Source organism: Lotus japonicus, chromosome 1 (assembly GCF_012489685.1).
Source record: "Lotus japonicus ecotype B-129 chromosome 1, LjGifu_v1.2".
Lineage (NCBI taxonomy): Eukaryota > Viridiplantae > Streptophyta > Magnoliopsida > Fabales > Fabaceae > Lotus > Lotus japonicus.
The window spans coordinates 125,725,522-125,740,568 of NC_080041.1; the positions used below are offsets into that span (position 1 = coordinate 125,725,522).

Genomic DNA, 15,047 nt, shown 5'->3' on the forward strand with positions numbered 1-15,047 from the left:
GGGTTTCGGCATTTGTTATCCATTGCTTAGCGTGTAGTTTCCACACCTTTGGACCAAGATGAGGATGCAGAGTTTTGATGTTTCTGATATGCATTCAGATGATTCACATTGTTTGAAGGAATTTAAATGGGTTAGTTTCTGGTAGGATAGTTTCATGGTCTAAAGTCACTAATACAGTGAACTGCTCTAGAATCACTTCTAGTTACAAGCTATAAGTCTTAGTTTCTGAGTAAACATGCATTGGATTTTGAGTAAATCTTGAAACTAAATATGCCATAAGAATACTTCTAAGAAGATTGTTATTCATGTACAGGGCAAGGGAATTAAACTAGTTCTCAAGACTCTACACATGACTAACACCCTACTAGTATCTATAACCTTACAACTCAAACAGAGCTATATGCCTGCATTTCAAACATCATATAAACCATATAGAACATAAGAGATCAATTATTTAGAGCATCCCATAGATTATCATATGCTTGCTGTCCATATAATGAAGCCTCATGCATGAACTAGTATATGTTTGAACTCGTCATCTTCGTTTCAATTCCCATCATTTTCTTGAAGAGTTGCATTCGCTTTTTCTTTTGGCTTGACATGGTGATTTGCACTTTCAGCACTACCTTGTGGGTTATTGGGATTCATGTTTTCACTCTCAATGCTTTCTATTACTTTTCCCCTTCGGTTTCTCTGCTCTTGACCATATATCCCACCTAACCCCAAGGCCCTTGACTCACCCAAGCTAGAGCTCAGCACTAAAATTGCTAGAAAAATTGCTGTGATCTTCATCTTTAAGCACTTCAGCTTCTGTGCTTTCTAAGTCCAAATGAAGGCTGTCATGCTCTATATAGAGAGAACTCTTTATGCATCATGTAGAGCTGTCTAACTCACACGAGTTGTCGGAATAAAGGTTGAGAAAAAAGTGAGTTGAGTCGGGCTAACGCGCCTTTTAAAAGAATAATAAAAAATTATTTATTAATTTAAAATTTTGAATTTTGAATATATGACAGCCATAACACCATGGATGTCAATTATATTAAATAAATGATTGTGGGTTTATCGAAATGTGACAAAGGAAAGTGGGTTGTCACAGAATTTCACTTGGGATTTTATTTCTCAAAATCATGCAATGACAATCGATGCAAATCTTGTTAAAAGATAAGCACATAGTTGGATAATGGTATAATATTAGTACCTTTAATAAGTGGAATTATTCGTAAAGGGTTTCCTACATGAGTTGAATTTGCCCTGCATGAGTCAAATCGGATAATGAAAATGTCTTTGGCAGCTTGTTTTCACTAATAATAGGTTAGACACTCAAATTCACTCACACTCGAAGTGATTAAGAAAGAAATTATAGATATAATGAGTGATTATGATAGGAAAAGTTGAAAAAGATAAGAAAAAATATGTGAATTTGAAATGGAAAATAAAATAGATATGAGAGAGGCCTCATACACATAGGAGATCCCATTCATGGTAACTAACACCTTCGCTGGCTCAAATTTTGGCTAGTCTATCAGTAGAATGATTACATTCCCCTGATCTCAAATGTTCGGAAGATTAGTCTTATAGTTGTCGGTTATGAGATACCTTACAAAATAAAGAAATGATTTACATTCCCTTCCTAAACTAACAAGTTATGAATTGCAGAGTCTGTTCTGTCGAAACCAAATTTGCACAAGAGATTGCAGAGGGACATTTCTTCCCAAAAGGAAGCATGGAGAGGAACTAATAGAAGGATGTGTGTGGGGGCACTTCAAAAAGAAGTAACGACAAAATGATAATATGGCCCGAAACAGCAACTCATGTGAACAGTGAAATTCACGTGCAATCAGAACAAAGCTACTCATATCAAATAATTTCATTTCGATGCTGCATAAAATTCATCATGAACTGTTGCAATATATACTATATCACAACACAAGCAGTCAAGGACCTTGCCCACACGCGAGGCTTATGGCCAAAACATCATGCGTGCCACATCCCTTTGTTCCCTCTGATAGAGCTGGTTTGCCTGATGGGCCTAATGAAGTATTGATCCACCAAGGACCAAGTGGGCCAAGAGTCTGGAGGGTTTATTCGAGGAGGGGCAAGAAGGGAACATCAGGGTAATTAAGCTAACAGAATAGAGAGAGAGTAAGGAAGATTGTATAATCCACCTTATAAGGAAAATAGAGAGAGGTTGAGAGGTTATCCATGCATTTTGTTAGTTAAGTGTCAAGATGAGGTAGCTGTGAGCTTCCTCTAGGAGCAGTGCTCTGGTCAGAATTGGATTCCATTCCTTCTCTGTATTTTCTTTTTACAACCATTAATAAACAATCTTGTTGATTTACTGTGTTATTCCTTCTGGTTGTCACTTGTTGGGATTTCCTATCCTAACAAATTGGTCCGACCTACCGGATTGTTCTTCGTTGGAAACCGGTGAATGCCACCCCAGAAGACGAAACAAGTAGTAACTCAGATGGAGGCGAAAATCAACGCTCTGGAGACGGAGCTTGCCGAGATGCGAACGTCGTTAGCGGCGGTGACACTGGCGGTAAAGGATCTACCTTCATCGTTGGTTCTGATGATGGAGAAATCCATGGGAAAAAAGGTCCCCGCGGAAGAAGAGAGTGGGAATCGGTCTCCTGGTATTCAGATCGGGAACATGAACATGACGCCGGAAAGGAATGTAGATCAAGGAGAACCATCGCGATTGTCAACCCTGCAAGGCGACGCGCTGAATGAGTTTCGTCAGTCCATCAAGAAGGTGGAGCTACCCATCTTCGACGGCAAAGATCCAGCGGGCTGGATTTCTCGTGCAGAAGTTTATTTCCGGGTTCAAGAGACTTCCCCGGAGATCAAGGTGAGTCTCGCTCAACTGAGCATGGAGGGAACGACGATTCACTTCTACAACTCGTTAGTAGAAGCGGAGGAGAATCTGACTTGGGAGAGGTTACGCGATGCGCTATTGGAACGTTACGGCGGTCACGGCGTCGGAGACGTTTATGAGCAATTGACTGAGTTGCGACAAGTGGGTTCGGTAGAGGAGTACATAACGGAATTTGAGTACCTCACCGCTCAAATTCCCAAGCTCCCTGACAAGCAATTTCAGGGATACTTTCTCCATGGGTTGAGAGATGAGATCAGGGGGAAGGTAAGAAGCTTAGCAGCCATGGGAAGCATCAACAGATCGAGATTGTTGGTGGTGGCTCGCGCTGTTGAGAAGGAGGTGATGGGTAATTCTGGATCGGGGACAGCTAGGGGAACCCGGTTTGGTGGAGCGGGTGCGAGACCCGGGGGAAGCGGAACGGGTCGGAGCGGGGGAACCGATTGGGTTTGGGTTAAAGGCAATAGGGAAGCTGGGCCTACACAAAACAACAAGGCCAATACCTTTGGCCCAAGGAATGAACACAAAAACGTAAGTGACAATAAGCGAAATGGGCCTCGAGATAGGGGCTTTCACCACTTAACCTACCCACAACTAATGGAACGCAAGCAAAAAGGATTGTGTTTCAAGTGTGGAGGTCCTTTTCATCCGATGCACCAGTGTCCAGACAAGAATTTGCGAGTCTTAATCCTGGAAGACGACGATGGCGAGTTGGATGAGGGGAACATCTTAGCTCTGGAAGTAGGAGAACATGAGGACGATCAAGACGGAGAACTGAGTTTAATGTGCTTGAAGAATCTGGTCAGTGAGGGCAGAAACGAGCACCCCCAAACAATGAAACTCTGCGGGACGGTATCTGGAGTTCCGGTGATGATATTGATAGACAGCGGCGCAACCCACAACTTCGTGGATGCTCAGCTAGCTCGCCGCATGGGCTGGGAAATCGTGCAAACTCCCAGGATGACAGTAAAGATGGGAGATGGGTATCGCACTCAAATTCAAGGGCGCTGCAAAGGAATTGAGGTGGCAATCGGGGAATATCAATTTCGCTGCAATCCTCACTTATTTGACTTGGGCGGTCCCGACATTGTCCTTGGAATTGAATGGCTACGAACTCTGGGGGACACCATTGCTAATTGGCAAACCCAGAACATAAGCTTCTGGTGGGAGCACAAGTGGGTGAAATTGCACGTCATCAGAGTAGAGCAGGACTCCATAGGAGCCTTACAGAGCATCCTCTTACCGTCAAGGGGACAAGGACAATTGGGGCTTCGTGATCTAGGAGAGCCTACCTCACATGACGGTAACGCTGAGAGTCTCACAAGGGAACAGCAACGCAACCTACAACAACTTTTACAAGACTGGGATCAGGTTTTTCAAGAAAAAAAAGGATTACCACCAAGCAGGGGAAGGGAGCATCAAATTAACTTAATGCAGGGACAGGGGCCCGTTAATGTGCGCCCTTATCGCTATCCCCATGTGCAGAAAACAGAAATTGAAAAGCAAGTGCGCGATATGTTGGAAGCTGGAATCATCCGCGCCAGCACAAGTGCTTTTTCAAGTCCGGTGATTCTGGTGAAAAAGAAAGACCAGACTTGGAGAATGTGTGTGGATTATCGCGCATTGAACAAAGTCACAATCCCAGATAAGTTCCCTATCCCCGTCATTGAAGAATTATTGGATGAATTACATGGTTCGAAATACTTCTCCAAACTTGATCTAAAGTCTGGTTATCATCAGGTGCGAATGAAAGCTGAGGATGTTCATAAGACAGCCTTTAGAACCCATGAGGGGCATTACGAGTACCTAGTGATGCCCTTTGGGTTGATGAATGCTCCCTCAACCTTCCAAAGTCTTATGAACGATGTGCTTCGCCCGATGTTACGACAAGGAGTCTTGGTTTTCTTTGACGACATCCTCGTCTATAGCAAGGATTGGGAAACCCATTTGGCACACTTGAAGCAGGTGCTGCAATTGCTAGCACAACAAAGCCTCACGGCCAACAGGAAGAAATGTCAGTTCGCTCAAAATAGGGTGGAATATCTCGGCCATCTCATCTCAGAAACAGGGGTCGCAGTTGATCCGAGCAAGGTGATCAGTGTACAGAATTGGCCCATCCCAAAGAATGTTAAAGGAGTTCGCGGATTTTTAGGCCTCACGGGATATTACCGCAAATTCATAAAGGATTACGGCAAGGTAGCACGACCTCTCACTGAACTTACGAAGAAAGATGCGTTCTCTTGGGGTCCTCCCGCTCAAAAAGCTTTTGAGATCCTCAAAGAAAAACTCACCCAAGCCCCTATTCTAGCGTTACCGGATTTCAGCAAGGAGTTTCAGTTGGAATGTGATGCCTCTGGTATTGGGATTGGAGCTATCCTATTGCAGGACAAGCATCCCATTGCCTATTTCAGTAAGGCTTTGGGCCCTCGCAATTTAACAAAATCAGCCTACGAAAAGGAGCTGATGGCTGTCGTCTTGGCAATCCAACATTGGAGGCCATACTTGCTTGGTAGGAAGTTTGTCGTTTCCACCGATCAGAAGAGCTTGAAATAATTGCTTCATCAAACAGTGGTTACATGTGGCCAACAGAATTGGGCAGCTAAGTTACTGGGTTACAACTTTGATATCGTGTACAAACCAGGGAACCAGAATAAGGGGGCAGACGCGTTGTCGCGCGTGGAAGATGGAGGAGAATTGCGCGTCATCACCACTTATCCCCAGTGGGAAGAACACGCACTCATCATGAAAGAGGTTCAGGCTGACGCTAATTTGACTCAAATCATCAAGGATTTGCAGCACCAAACAGGGGACCATCCTGGTTACAGTTTGCACAAGGGAATCCTGTTGTATCAGAATCGTTTGGTTCTGGCCAAAAACTCTTCTTTCATCCCTCGGATGTTGCAGGAATTCCATACCACCCCACATGGTGGCCATTCAGGGTTTCTGCGTACCTATCGCCGCTTGGCTGCAAACATCTACTGGCGAGGAATGACGAACGATGTCCAGGAGTTTGTGCGTGCGTGCGATACTTGTCAGCGACATAAGTACATGGCAACGACCCCAGCCGGGCTCTTACAACCTCTGCCAATTCCAGAGCAGATATGGGAGGATCTATCCCTAGATTTCATCACAGGGCTCCCAAGATCGAAGGGCTATGAAGCTGTGTTAGTGGTGGTCGATCGCCTCTCCAAATACTCGCATTTCATTCCTTTGAAGCATCCTTACTCAGCTCGGAATATTGCTGAGTTATTCGCGAAAGAGATCATTCGTTTACACGGCGTACCCTCTTCCATTGTGAGTGATCGTGATCCTCTGTTTATGAGTAACTTTTGGAGAGAAATTTTCAGATTGCAGGGAACGACGTTGAAGATGAGTTCCGCGTATCACCCGGAATCGGATGGGCAAACGGAGGTTGTAAATCGCTGCCTGGAAACATATCTTCGTTGTTTTTCAGCGGAGCAACCAAAGAATTGGGCAACATGGATCCATTGGGCTGAATACTGGTTTAACACCACATTTCATTCAGCAACCCAGAAAACACCTTATGAAATTGTCTATGGCCGTAAACCACCGGTTCTGGTACGGTGGGGACTTGGGGAGACACGCGTTGCTGCAGTACAGCAAGAATTATCTGACAGAGATGAGACTTTACGACAGTTAAAGGTCCATCTAGTGCGAGCTCAGGAGCGCATGAGGGGACAAGCTAACGCCAAGCGTGTGGACAAGTCATTCACGGTTGGAGAATGGGTGTTTGTCAAATTGAGAGCTCATCGCCAGAATTCAGTGGTAACCCGTGCGCAACCTAAGCTAGCTGCACGCTACTATGGGCCGTATCCGATTGAAAAACGAATTGGAGCAGTAGCCTACCGTCTGAAACTGCCCCCAGGGTCAAAAGTGCACCCTGTGTTTCATGTTTCGCTGTTGAAGAAAGCGGTAGGGGAGTATGCAGAGGACACCGAGCTGCCTGAGAATTTGGCAGGGGAAGATGACCCTTTAGCTCAACCAGAGAAGATTATAGCTGTTCGCTCCACCATCCGACAAGGGGTAAACATTCCTCAAGTGCTAATTCAGTGGAAGCAAGGCACATGTGAAGAAGCTACATGGGAAGATACGACTACGATCAGAAGCCAGTACCCTGAGTTTCACCTTGAGGACAAGGTTCAAGAATTAGAAGTGGGTATTGATAGAGCTGGTTTGCCTGATGGGCCTAATGAAGTATTGATCCACCAAGGACCAAGTGGGCCAAGAGTCTGGAGGGTTTATTCGAGGAGGGGCAAGAAGGGAACATCAGGGTAATTAAGCTAACAGAATAGAGAGAGAGTAAGGAAGATTGTATAATCCACCTTATAAGGAAAATAGAGAGAGGTTGAGAGGTTATCCATGCATTTTGTTAGTTAAGTGTCAAGATGAGGTAGCTGTGAGCTTCCTCTAGGAGCAGTGCTCTGGTCAGAATTGGATTCCATTCCTTCTCTGTATTTTCTTTTTACAACCATTAATAAACAATCTTGTTGATTTACTGTGTTATTCCTTCTGGTTGTCACTTGTTGGGATTTCCTATCCTAACACCCTCCCTCACTTATCATCAACAATAACATCATCATAATCTCAATATGTTTAGGTAGTAGTTGTTAGACATAAACATAAAGGGAAAGTAGATTAATGTGAAATCAGAAATCACCAAGCATTAATTATAATGTGGTCCAATTTGCTGAAAATGGGAGTTTGACTTTCATTAGTGACAGTGTAAGATTTGATTGGTTTTCCACCTGATTTTGATTGATTTGATTATTTTGGTTGACTATAAGGAACTTAAGTTTTGGAAAAAAAATATGATCAGACAAGCGATCAACCCACTCAGAGAGTGTTTTGATGAGTAGAGAACGGTAGTGTATGTGGGCATGCAGCAACATTTCGTACTTCGGGATCGTTCCTCCATTGTTTGGGTATGTCGAGGGTGGAACCAACAAAAGACACTTTAGCGCTCAAGTTAGAATGTGAGTAAGAAGCAAGAGAGTAGTGTGCAGCATTTAGGGGTGAGTTCAAGGATTCTGAGGTTGAGAGTCGGAGATTGAATGATTGGCATGATGGGCACGAGGTACTTTGATACAGGAAGTCTGTTGCATTTGTTTACATGTCTTTCGATCGGAGGGGAAGGAAGGTCTTTTCTTATTGTACCAAGTTTTTTGAGCGTCGCGCTCATTCCTTGGGCATAAGAGGGAGTTGGGTTTGACACCCCACTTATGGGGCTTGGCACCCCACTTTATCAAATACGGAATTTAAAGTTCCGTATTCTCCATATTGAATACGGAACTTAAAATTCCGTACTGTATTTAAGTATGCGTGTCACATTTTCAACCATTCATTATATACTAAAATAGATACGGAATTTTATTTTCCGTATTGATATGGAAATTTAAATTCCGTATCTGTTTTAGTGGGGTGCAAAGCCTAAGGGGTGGGGCTCCAAACCCAACTCCCGGCATAAGACCATGACTCTGGTGGGTACTATAGGCTTTTCACACACATTAGGTTATCTAGTCACGAGTTGCGTTTAGCAAATATGTTTGGGGACTTTATTTTTTTCATCATAAGATTTTCCCAAGTTATGAAGCGGAACCGAGTTGGTTGCGTTTTCATCAATTGGTAACCACTCTAATCGTGGTCGTTTCCTAGTGATCGACAAAGTCAAACGGTGGGGGGCGAACTTTGGCAGTAAGATTTTCCAAGCGTATGCGACATGTTGTCCTTGCGCATCCTCTGGTTTCTCGGTTTAAGGAGTAAGTGGTTTTACCCTTGGCTCTTGGTGGTGTTGCCACCGGTGTTGTACAATTGGCATCATGCATATACAAGTGTCATTTACTAGGTACCGAAATTGTACTCCTCTAACTCTTGGCATCATCGAGAGCTAATGGCAAGAGGTATAAGAACCAATGATTAGTTGTAGTCAATTACTAGGAACCGGAACAAATGTCTATGGCCATTCTGAAATCATTTTATGTCTATTTGGATTAGGTTTTGTAGTTGTGATGTGATTAGAAGCCTCAGAAAAGAGAAAATGAGAAGAGAGTGACTTCATCGGTTACAAAGGCGATGATGTAAAGGACTTCAACGACATTCAACGATGCAAACTCTAGAGTATGTTACATGTTTCAAGTGTTACGGTTGATTCTATAATGCCATACCCAAATTCTAGGTGTTTTTGATGTTTTTGTTACAATTCATTCTAGCTTCAAAATCAACTCTAACTTTTACAAGGGACCTAATCAGTTGTTGGATTTTATAATTGGATTTCATACATTATCCTACACCATAAGTGTATTAAATATAAATTATTTCATTTTCAACTCATCTTTATTATATTAATTTTGTTCATAATTAATTGTGATAACATTGATCCGATGTTACATAATTTTTTTATAAGCAAATGTTAGTTGTTAGTAAATGATTTCCTTTAACAGTAACAGGTTTGAACCCTGACTCTTTCACCCTTCACCCTTCATTTCCCCAACTCTTATATTTCCTAACTCTAGCCACTTAAGCTAACCCTCAAAGACATTCGATGTTACGTAGTAATTTGACCTGTTATAAAACAACATAGTAATTTGACAAAAGCATATCCTTTCTCTCGGTCAAAGGATTTGTCAAACCGGACAAGCTATTCCTTTCAACCAACCAAGCAAAACCCATAGTTTTGTCTTAAAGGCCTTAGAATCCTGAACATATGTCAAAGAAGTGCAAGACCAGTGAAAACGGAACATCAAACCCCATCCACCAACTCTTTTAAATAAAATGCTGAAGGTTATTCTTCAAAGAAAATTAAATTCCTATATATCTTCCTTTTAATTTATTAACTAATATACATTGAAAACTGAAGATTTGAACATTGTTTGGTCCTTTGGTTCTTTGGTTTTATATTTTTCCAGTGCCATTACTCTTGCTGTACTATGTTAACCTTCCTCTCAAGCAACATTTATGCTGCCACAATGATCCGCCACACTGTTGAAACTTGAAAGGGAAACCATTGAAAATGAACACCCTAATTAACATGGTTAATTATCCGTTAGTGTTTGGATAAGCTCCTCTCTCATCAGAATCAATTCTGACACTTAAAAGTTCTTTCCAAAGGTTTCTATCCATTATTGATTTTGCAGAACCAACTGTAGAATAATTCTCGTACATGCACCCTAATGTTTTATGAGAAAGCGGATAGAGGGAATCAATTCAAACATGTGAATTCTTCCAAGGGTCAGAATTTTCAGGGTAAAGAATTGTGACTTCCATTCTCCTCTCTGCAACCGTAGATGCTTTTTCCATCCCTCACCCAATGCAAAAAATGCATAACCCATTTCCTGTATGCCAGAGAGCCACACAGAGAGTGCAGAACAAAGCTACTAGAAAATTCAGTTATATATTTTTGTATGGACAGTGCCTTCTTTATGCCATACAGAATTAGCTTTTGTGTATATTCAAAATTATTCAACATAAGTAATGAGATTAAACCAATCCAAATAAGAATAATAAATTCAAAATTCACTTCAACATAACCCTAAATGGTTAGATGAGTGGAGCGCGATAACATCTCATATTTGACAGATAACTTTAATCGTTTTGTTATGTTCCTTTAAAGTGAAGTAAATGTAAGTCATTCATAAATATTTTTTGAGTGAGACAGATTTCTCCGTCCTGTACTAGAACATCATCATCCACCCTAAATTTGTATTACCAAAAAAAAAATTCATTCAAAATGAATAGTCAACTAGCTCCAGTTCCACTCCCCTGAGACAGACCTTTAAACCAACCAAACAGAGCCAGCAATATCCAGAATGCTTCAACCTTCAAACTTCAATGTAATCCACTATCTAGCACTAAACCAACGTCCAATATCTATTCAGCATGTTTTACATGTATTAGAAACAGATTAGAGTTTTCTTGTGCTTTTTGCTTTCATATTATTAAACATAGACAAAATTAACTAGGTGTAACGTGTAAGACTCAGCATCAAAATCTATTGAGTTTACTTTTATGTCTTCTTCTTTTGTAAAATAGAAAGTAATACAAATAATGAAAGTGACCTTAACAGATATCCTAAAGTATTGGTTAAGATATCAAATATGAAATTGATTCAAGTTATACCATGTATTAAAATCTAAATTTAATATAAATCTAAATTTAAGAGAAATAAGTGGATTCACCTTCTGTACTTCACCCAAGAAACTTGTCACATCCCTCATTGATATCTTATCTTTTCCTCCCAAAGTTGTGGGGTCTGAACTTTAATAACTGGGAAAGGTCATTGATCAATTACCGGCCTTCATGAATCACAGAGAGACAGAACCTTTGCACCCCGGGAAGGATAGTAAATTAGAATAATGAATTAGAGTCTTAAGACTTAATCATTTAAATCATTTATAATTCTGAAAATTGTGAAGATTCTGAAACTTTCTAAGGCATTTTTCAATTCTTAACAACTTGTTCATTTTTAATATTTTACACAGTTGACAATTTTCTAATAAAATACTAGTAATAAGATGCATGTTAGTAAACATTCGTTCAAAAGTTGTTTTAATTGGTTTATCTAAACGATATTCACTTTCATCTATCAAAATTACTTTTCAAGAATACATTTTAAGCATATATACTTATCAAGTTGATTTTTATTTAAAGTTATGCTTGCAAAAGTTGAAGTTCTCTAGAATCAATTTTATCGGCATTAATGCAACCACAAACTTAGAGTGTGTTTGGTTTTTGAAAATCTCATAATCAATTTTGGTAGAATAAAATTAATTTTGGATAAAAATACTAGTGCATAATTGATCTCAGCCCGAGAATCAATTCTAGTAGAAGCTAGAGATTGGATCTTTTGCATCAAATACAATCAATTGTGAGATTTTACATTTGAATTTCACAATAATACCAAACAAAACTCATTTTTTCAAAATTGTATCCAAACATAAATCACTTCACTTTCAACACATTTTTACTAAATTAATAATCTGTTTTACCAAAACCAATTGTGACACTTGATCAAAAATAAGAACAAAAAATTGACGATATGTCACTTTATGTATATACAAATTGGCAATCATGTTCGTACAGTTTTGTATCAAGGTGCAATGCTCTAAAGCAACTAGCAACTATATATATCAGCCATATATTTTATTTGTATTGCCATAAGCTTAGAATCATGTCAACCATTGAATGATCTTGAAAGTTGTACTACCCGTACCTCAATTATATAAACCTTTTCATCTTCCAAGTACTCTAAGTACTTTTTCTCTAGTTCTCTATATCTCTCTATCTATTTCAAGTTCAGCACCTAGCCAGGAACTATGAAGGGGAAGATAGTGAGAGAGTGTCTTAACAAGTGGAAGAAAATGGGAACTAGAGTGATACCTTGTGCTTCCTTTGATTATTGCTGTCAATGGGCTTTGTGGTCTTCCATGCATGAAAGCTGCTGCAATATCCCTGATGATGTCCCAAAGGGTCACTTGGTTGTCTATGTAGGAGAGAATCACAAGAGATTTGTCATCAAGATTACATTACTCAACCATCCACTCTTCAAGGCCTTGCTGGATCAAGCTAAGGATGAATATGATTTCATTGCTGAAGCAAAACTCTGTATTCCTTGCAATGAACATCTTTTCCTCAGTGTCCTTCGCTGTGCAAGCTATCCGCATAAGTGACAGGGTGTTTGTGTGTAGAGTTTTAGTGTGTTTGGATGCTGGTTAAATACAACGTGAACGGACTTTCAGTTTAGTTCATAAGAATAGCACTGATCACTTTCCTGTCTTGAAGTGCGTATGAAAGTCCGTTCACATTGATGTAAATGCAATCCAAACACAACTTTAATCATTAGGTCATACCCTTCAATTTCTAACAACTATGTTAATATGTAGATTGAGGCATTGAGGCATATTGTATTGTAGCTCCCCAATTTGAATCAATTCAGGAACAGCTTCCGATTATGTTTTCTAGCCTGTCAAAACTTTGATTGAATTGTATATATCTTACCATCAACTTCTCAAATCAAGCAAAGTTATATATAAATATAGTTTCTAAAATTCTAATATATTTTAATGAAGGCCAGTGAATGTTAGAAGAAAGAAGCATCCACATAATAGATTTGAAAACTCAATAGAAAGGGGTATAAGAAACTTGATGCTGGTTTTTTCTTTCCCTTTATAGCTCTTATCAGGGGAAGATGCAGGATTTGTAAATGGGCAAAAGAAAGTCAAATTTTCAACAAGTTACTCAGTTTAGACCCACTGGGCCATGTTCATGATTCAATACATGGTATGGCACATTTAAAAGATATGGAATACAATACATGGTATGAGGATCAAAATTATACCAGCATAATGTCCAAATCAGCAGAAGTTATATATTAATAGATATTTTCAGTCTCAAACATGTTAGATCAACAGAGATTGTAAATTAGTCGTAATTTTCATTGTTAAACAACTCAGAAGAATGTTCAGTCGAGGGACTGATGAACCGAGACACTGAAAGCAACAACTTTAAGGGGTTGTGAAGGGGAGCAAAATAGGAAGTTGCGTATGACGAGTCTCGGATTTGAACTCCCACTCATTTCTCTGAGATGAAGAAAAATGGAGGTCTTGTTTTAAGTGTCATTTAGGATTGAAGGCTGCTTCTGCCTTAAACGAACCATCTCCTCTTTGAAATTTTATTCACAACAATAAGTGCAAAACAGTGACTGTGCATACATTTTTCTTTTGTACTTTTGGCTGATATAAAGATATTTACTTACCATAAAAAAAATGATATTTACTTGAAGCATGGAGGTAGCAGAAAACAAACCCATTATCAGATCCAGCAGCAGAAGGTGCTGGCATAAAAGTTATTTTTATTAGCAAGAGCGGAAACCAATTTAGACTAAATTATAATAACTTACTAAGATTGTTTTATTTAAAATGTAATTTTAACCATACATATACTTATATATTATATATAATGGACCATTTGCTTCTTTTTAGCAGTGAGTTAGCTAACAAACAGATGTATTTGAGTATATTAATAAATTTCAATTCATAACTTGCTATCATTCAAGAGTTGATATTGCAATAACCATGAAGATCAAGTTGCTGACGAAAACACAAAAGTGATTTCATATTATATTTCTAACATTTATGGGTGAGCCAATAATCAGTTATAGGCTAGACTCTAATACCATGTTATGAAACAACTATACCAAAAACTAAAGTTATTGAGTGAAGACAGATTAGATTACTGGTTTTGTATCATATTGCAAAGAGAGATTAATATACCAACATGCAAGGGGTGAAAATCCAAATGCAAGTGAAACTAACAGATGAGACAAGAATACTTTGTTATGCCCACATGTAAGGAAAGGTGGGGGCGATACTGGCGAGGAATCTGGTAAGTGCTTCTGGGAAGCAACCGCCTACCATAAATATCATCATTTGTTTCCATAGTGCTAGAAAAGAAATAAAGAATTGATTGTACAACAGGCAAATGCGATGGCTAAATAACCACACAGCTTTTGTCTAGCATTGATCCTTACTGAGACAGTGAGAGTGTTAAACTGTCAAGCTTATACAATTCAATATCTGCTATTTTGAAGGAAACAGGAATTGTTTGTTTGTTTCCTTTGCCCCATAGTATGCAAACTTGCAAAGGGTTAAAAAATGGTCCCTTCACCCTCCCTTACAGTGGTCCTATTATCAGTCAGTCAGCTCACGATGCAGAATTGAACAGGGAGGTAACCTAAAGTCATATTAATGGGATTGTTATAAGCAATAGATGAGGGGAACCCTTAAGAGACTTCTATAGCATCTTCCATTTGAGAAATTATTTTCTACTTTCACTCTTAATCATATCATAGAAATTAATTACTATATGTCCTGGGAAACTGGAATCATTTCACAAGCAACAATAATCATATCACAGACAACCAGCAGGGAGACTACCATTCCTTGAATTGCAATCAAGATGCATTTGCACAGTGTTTATACCACTGACCCCCATCACATGACCCCTTTTAAGCTAACAAAACATCTATACATCAAAACTGCATTCTTCAAGGCAGATTACAAGAAAAGCATTAACAATCAAGAAGCCATCAAATGAGCATAAGCATATCAGCCAGCATACAACATCAATTATTAACTCTAACTAGTACTAATAAACAGTC

At 39.6% G+C, this 15,047-nt stretch overlaps 1 protein-coding gene and 1 long non-coding RNA gene across 2 annotated transcripts; both read left to right on the plus strand.

Annotated features, from left to right (window-relative positions):
* Positions 1 to 8,148: 8,148 nt before the first annotated feature.
* On the plus strand, positions 8,149 to 9,115 carry LOC130732627 (uncharacterized). The gene is made up of 2 exons (XR_009017089.1): positions 8,149 to 8,793; positions 8,888 to 9,115. It is a non-coding gene; the product is annotated as an uncharacterized LOC130732627 (long non-coding RNA).
* Positions 9,116 to 12,020: 2,905 nt separating this feature from the next.
* Positions 12,021 to 12,845, plus strand: LOC130730339 (indole-3-acetic acid-induced protein ARG7-like). The gene has a single exon (XM_057582323.1). It carries the CDS (start codon positions 12,205 to 12,207, stop codon positions 12,556 to 12,558), a length of 354 nt encoding a protein of 117 aa, XP_057438306.1. The 5' UTR covers positions 12,021 to 12,204; the 3' UTR covers positions 12,559 to 12,845.
* Positions 12,846 to 15,047: the final 2,202 nt, after the last annotated feature.

Excerpts from the sequence above, each read along its gene's own strand:
- LOC130730339 (XM_057582323.1), top strand. The coding sequence starts at position 12,205 with ATGAAGGGGAAGATAGTGAGAGAGTGTCTTAACAAGTGGAAGAAAATG.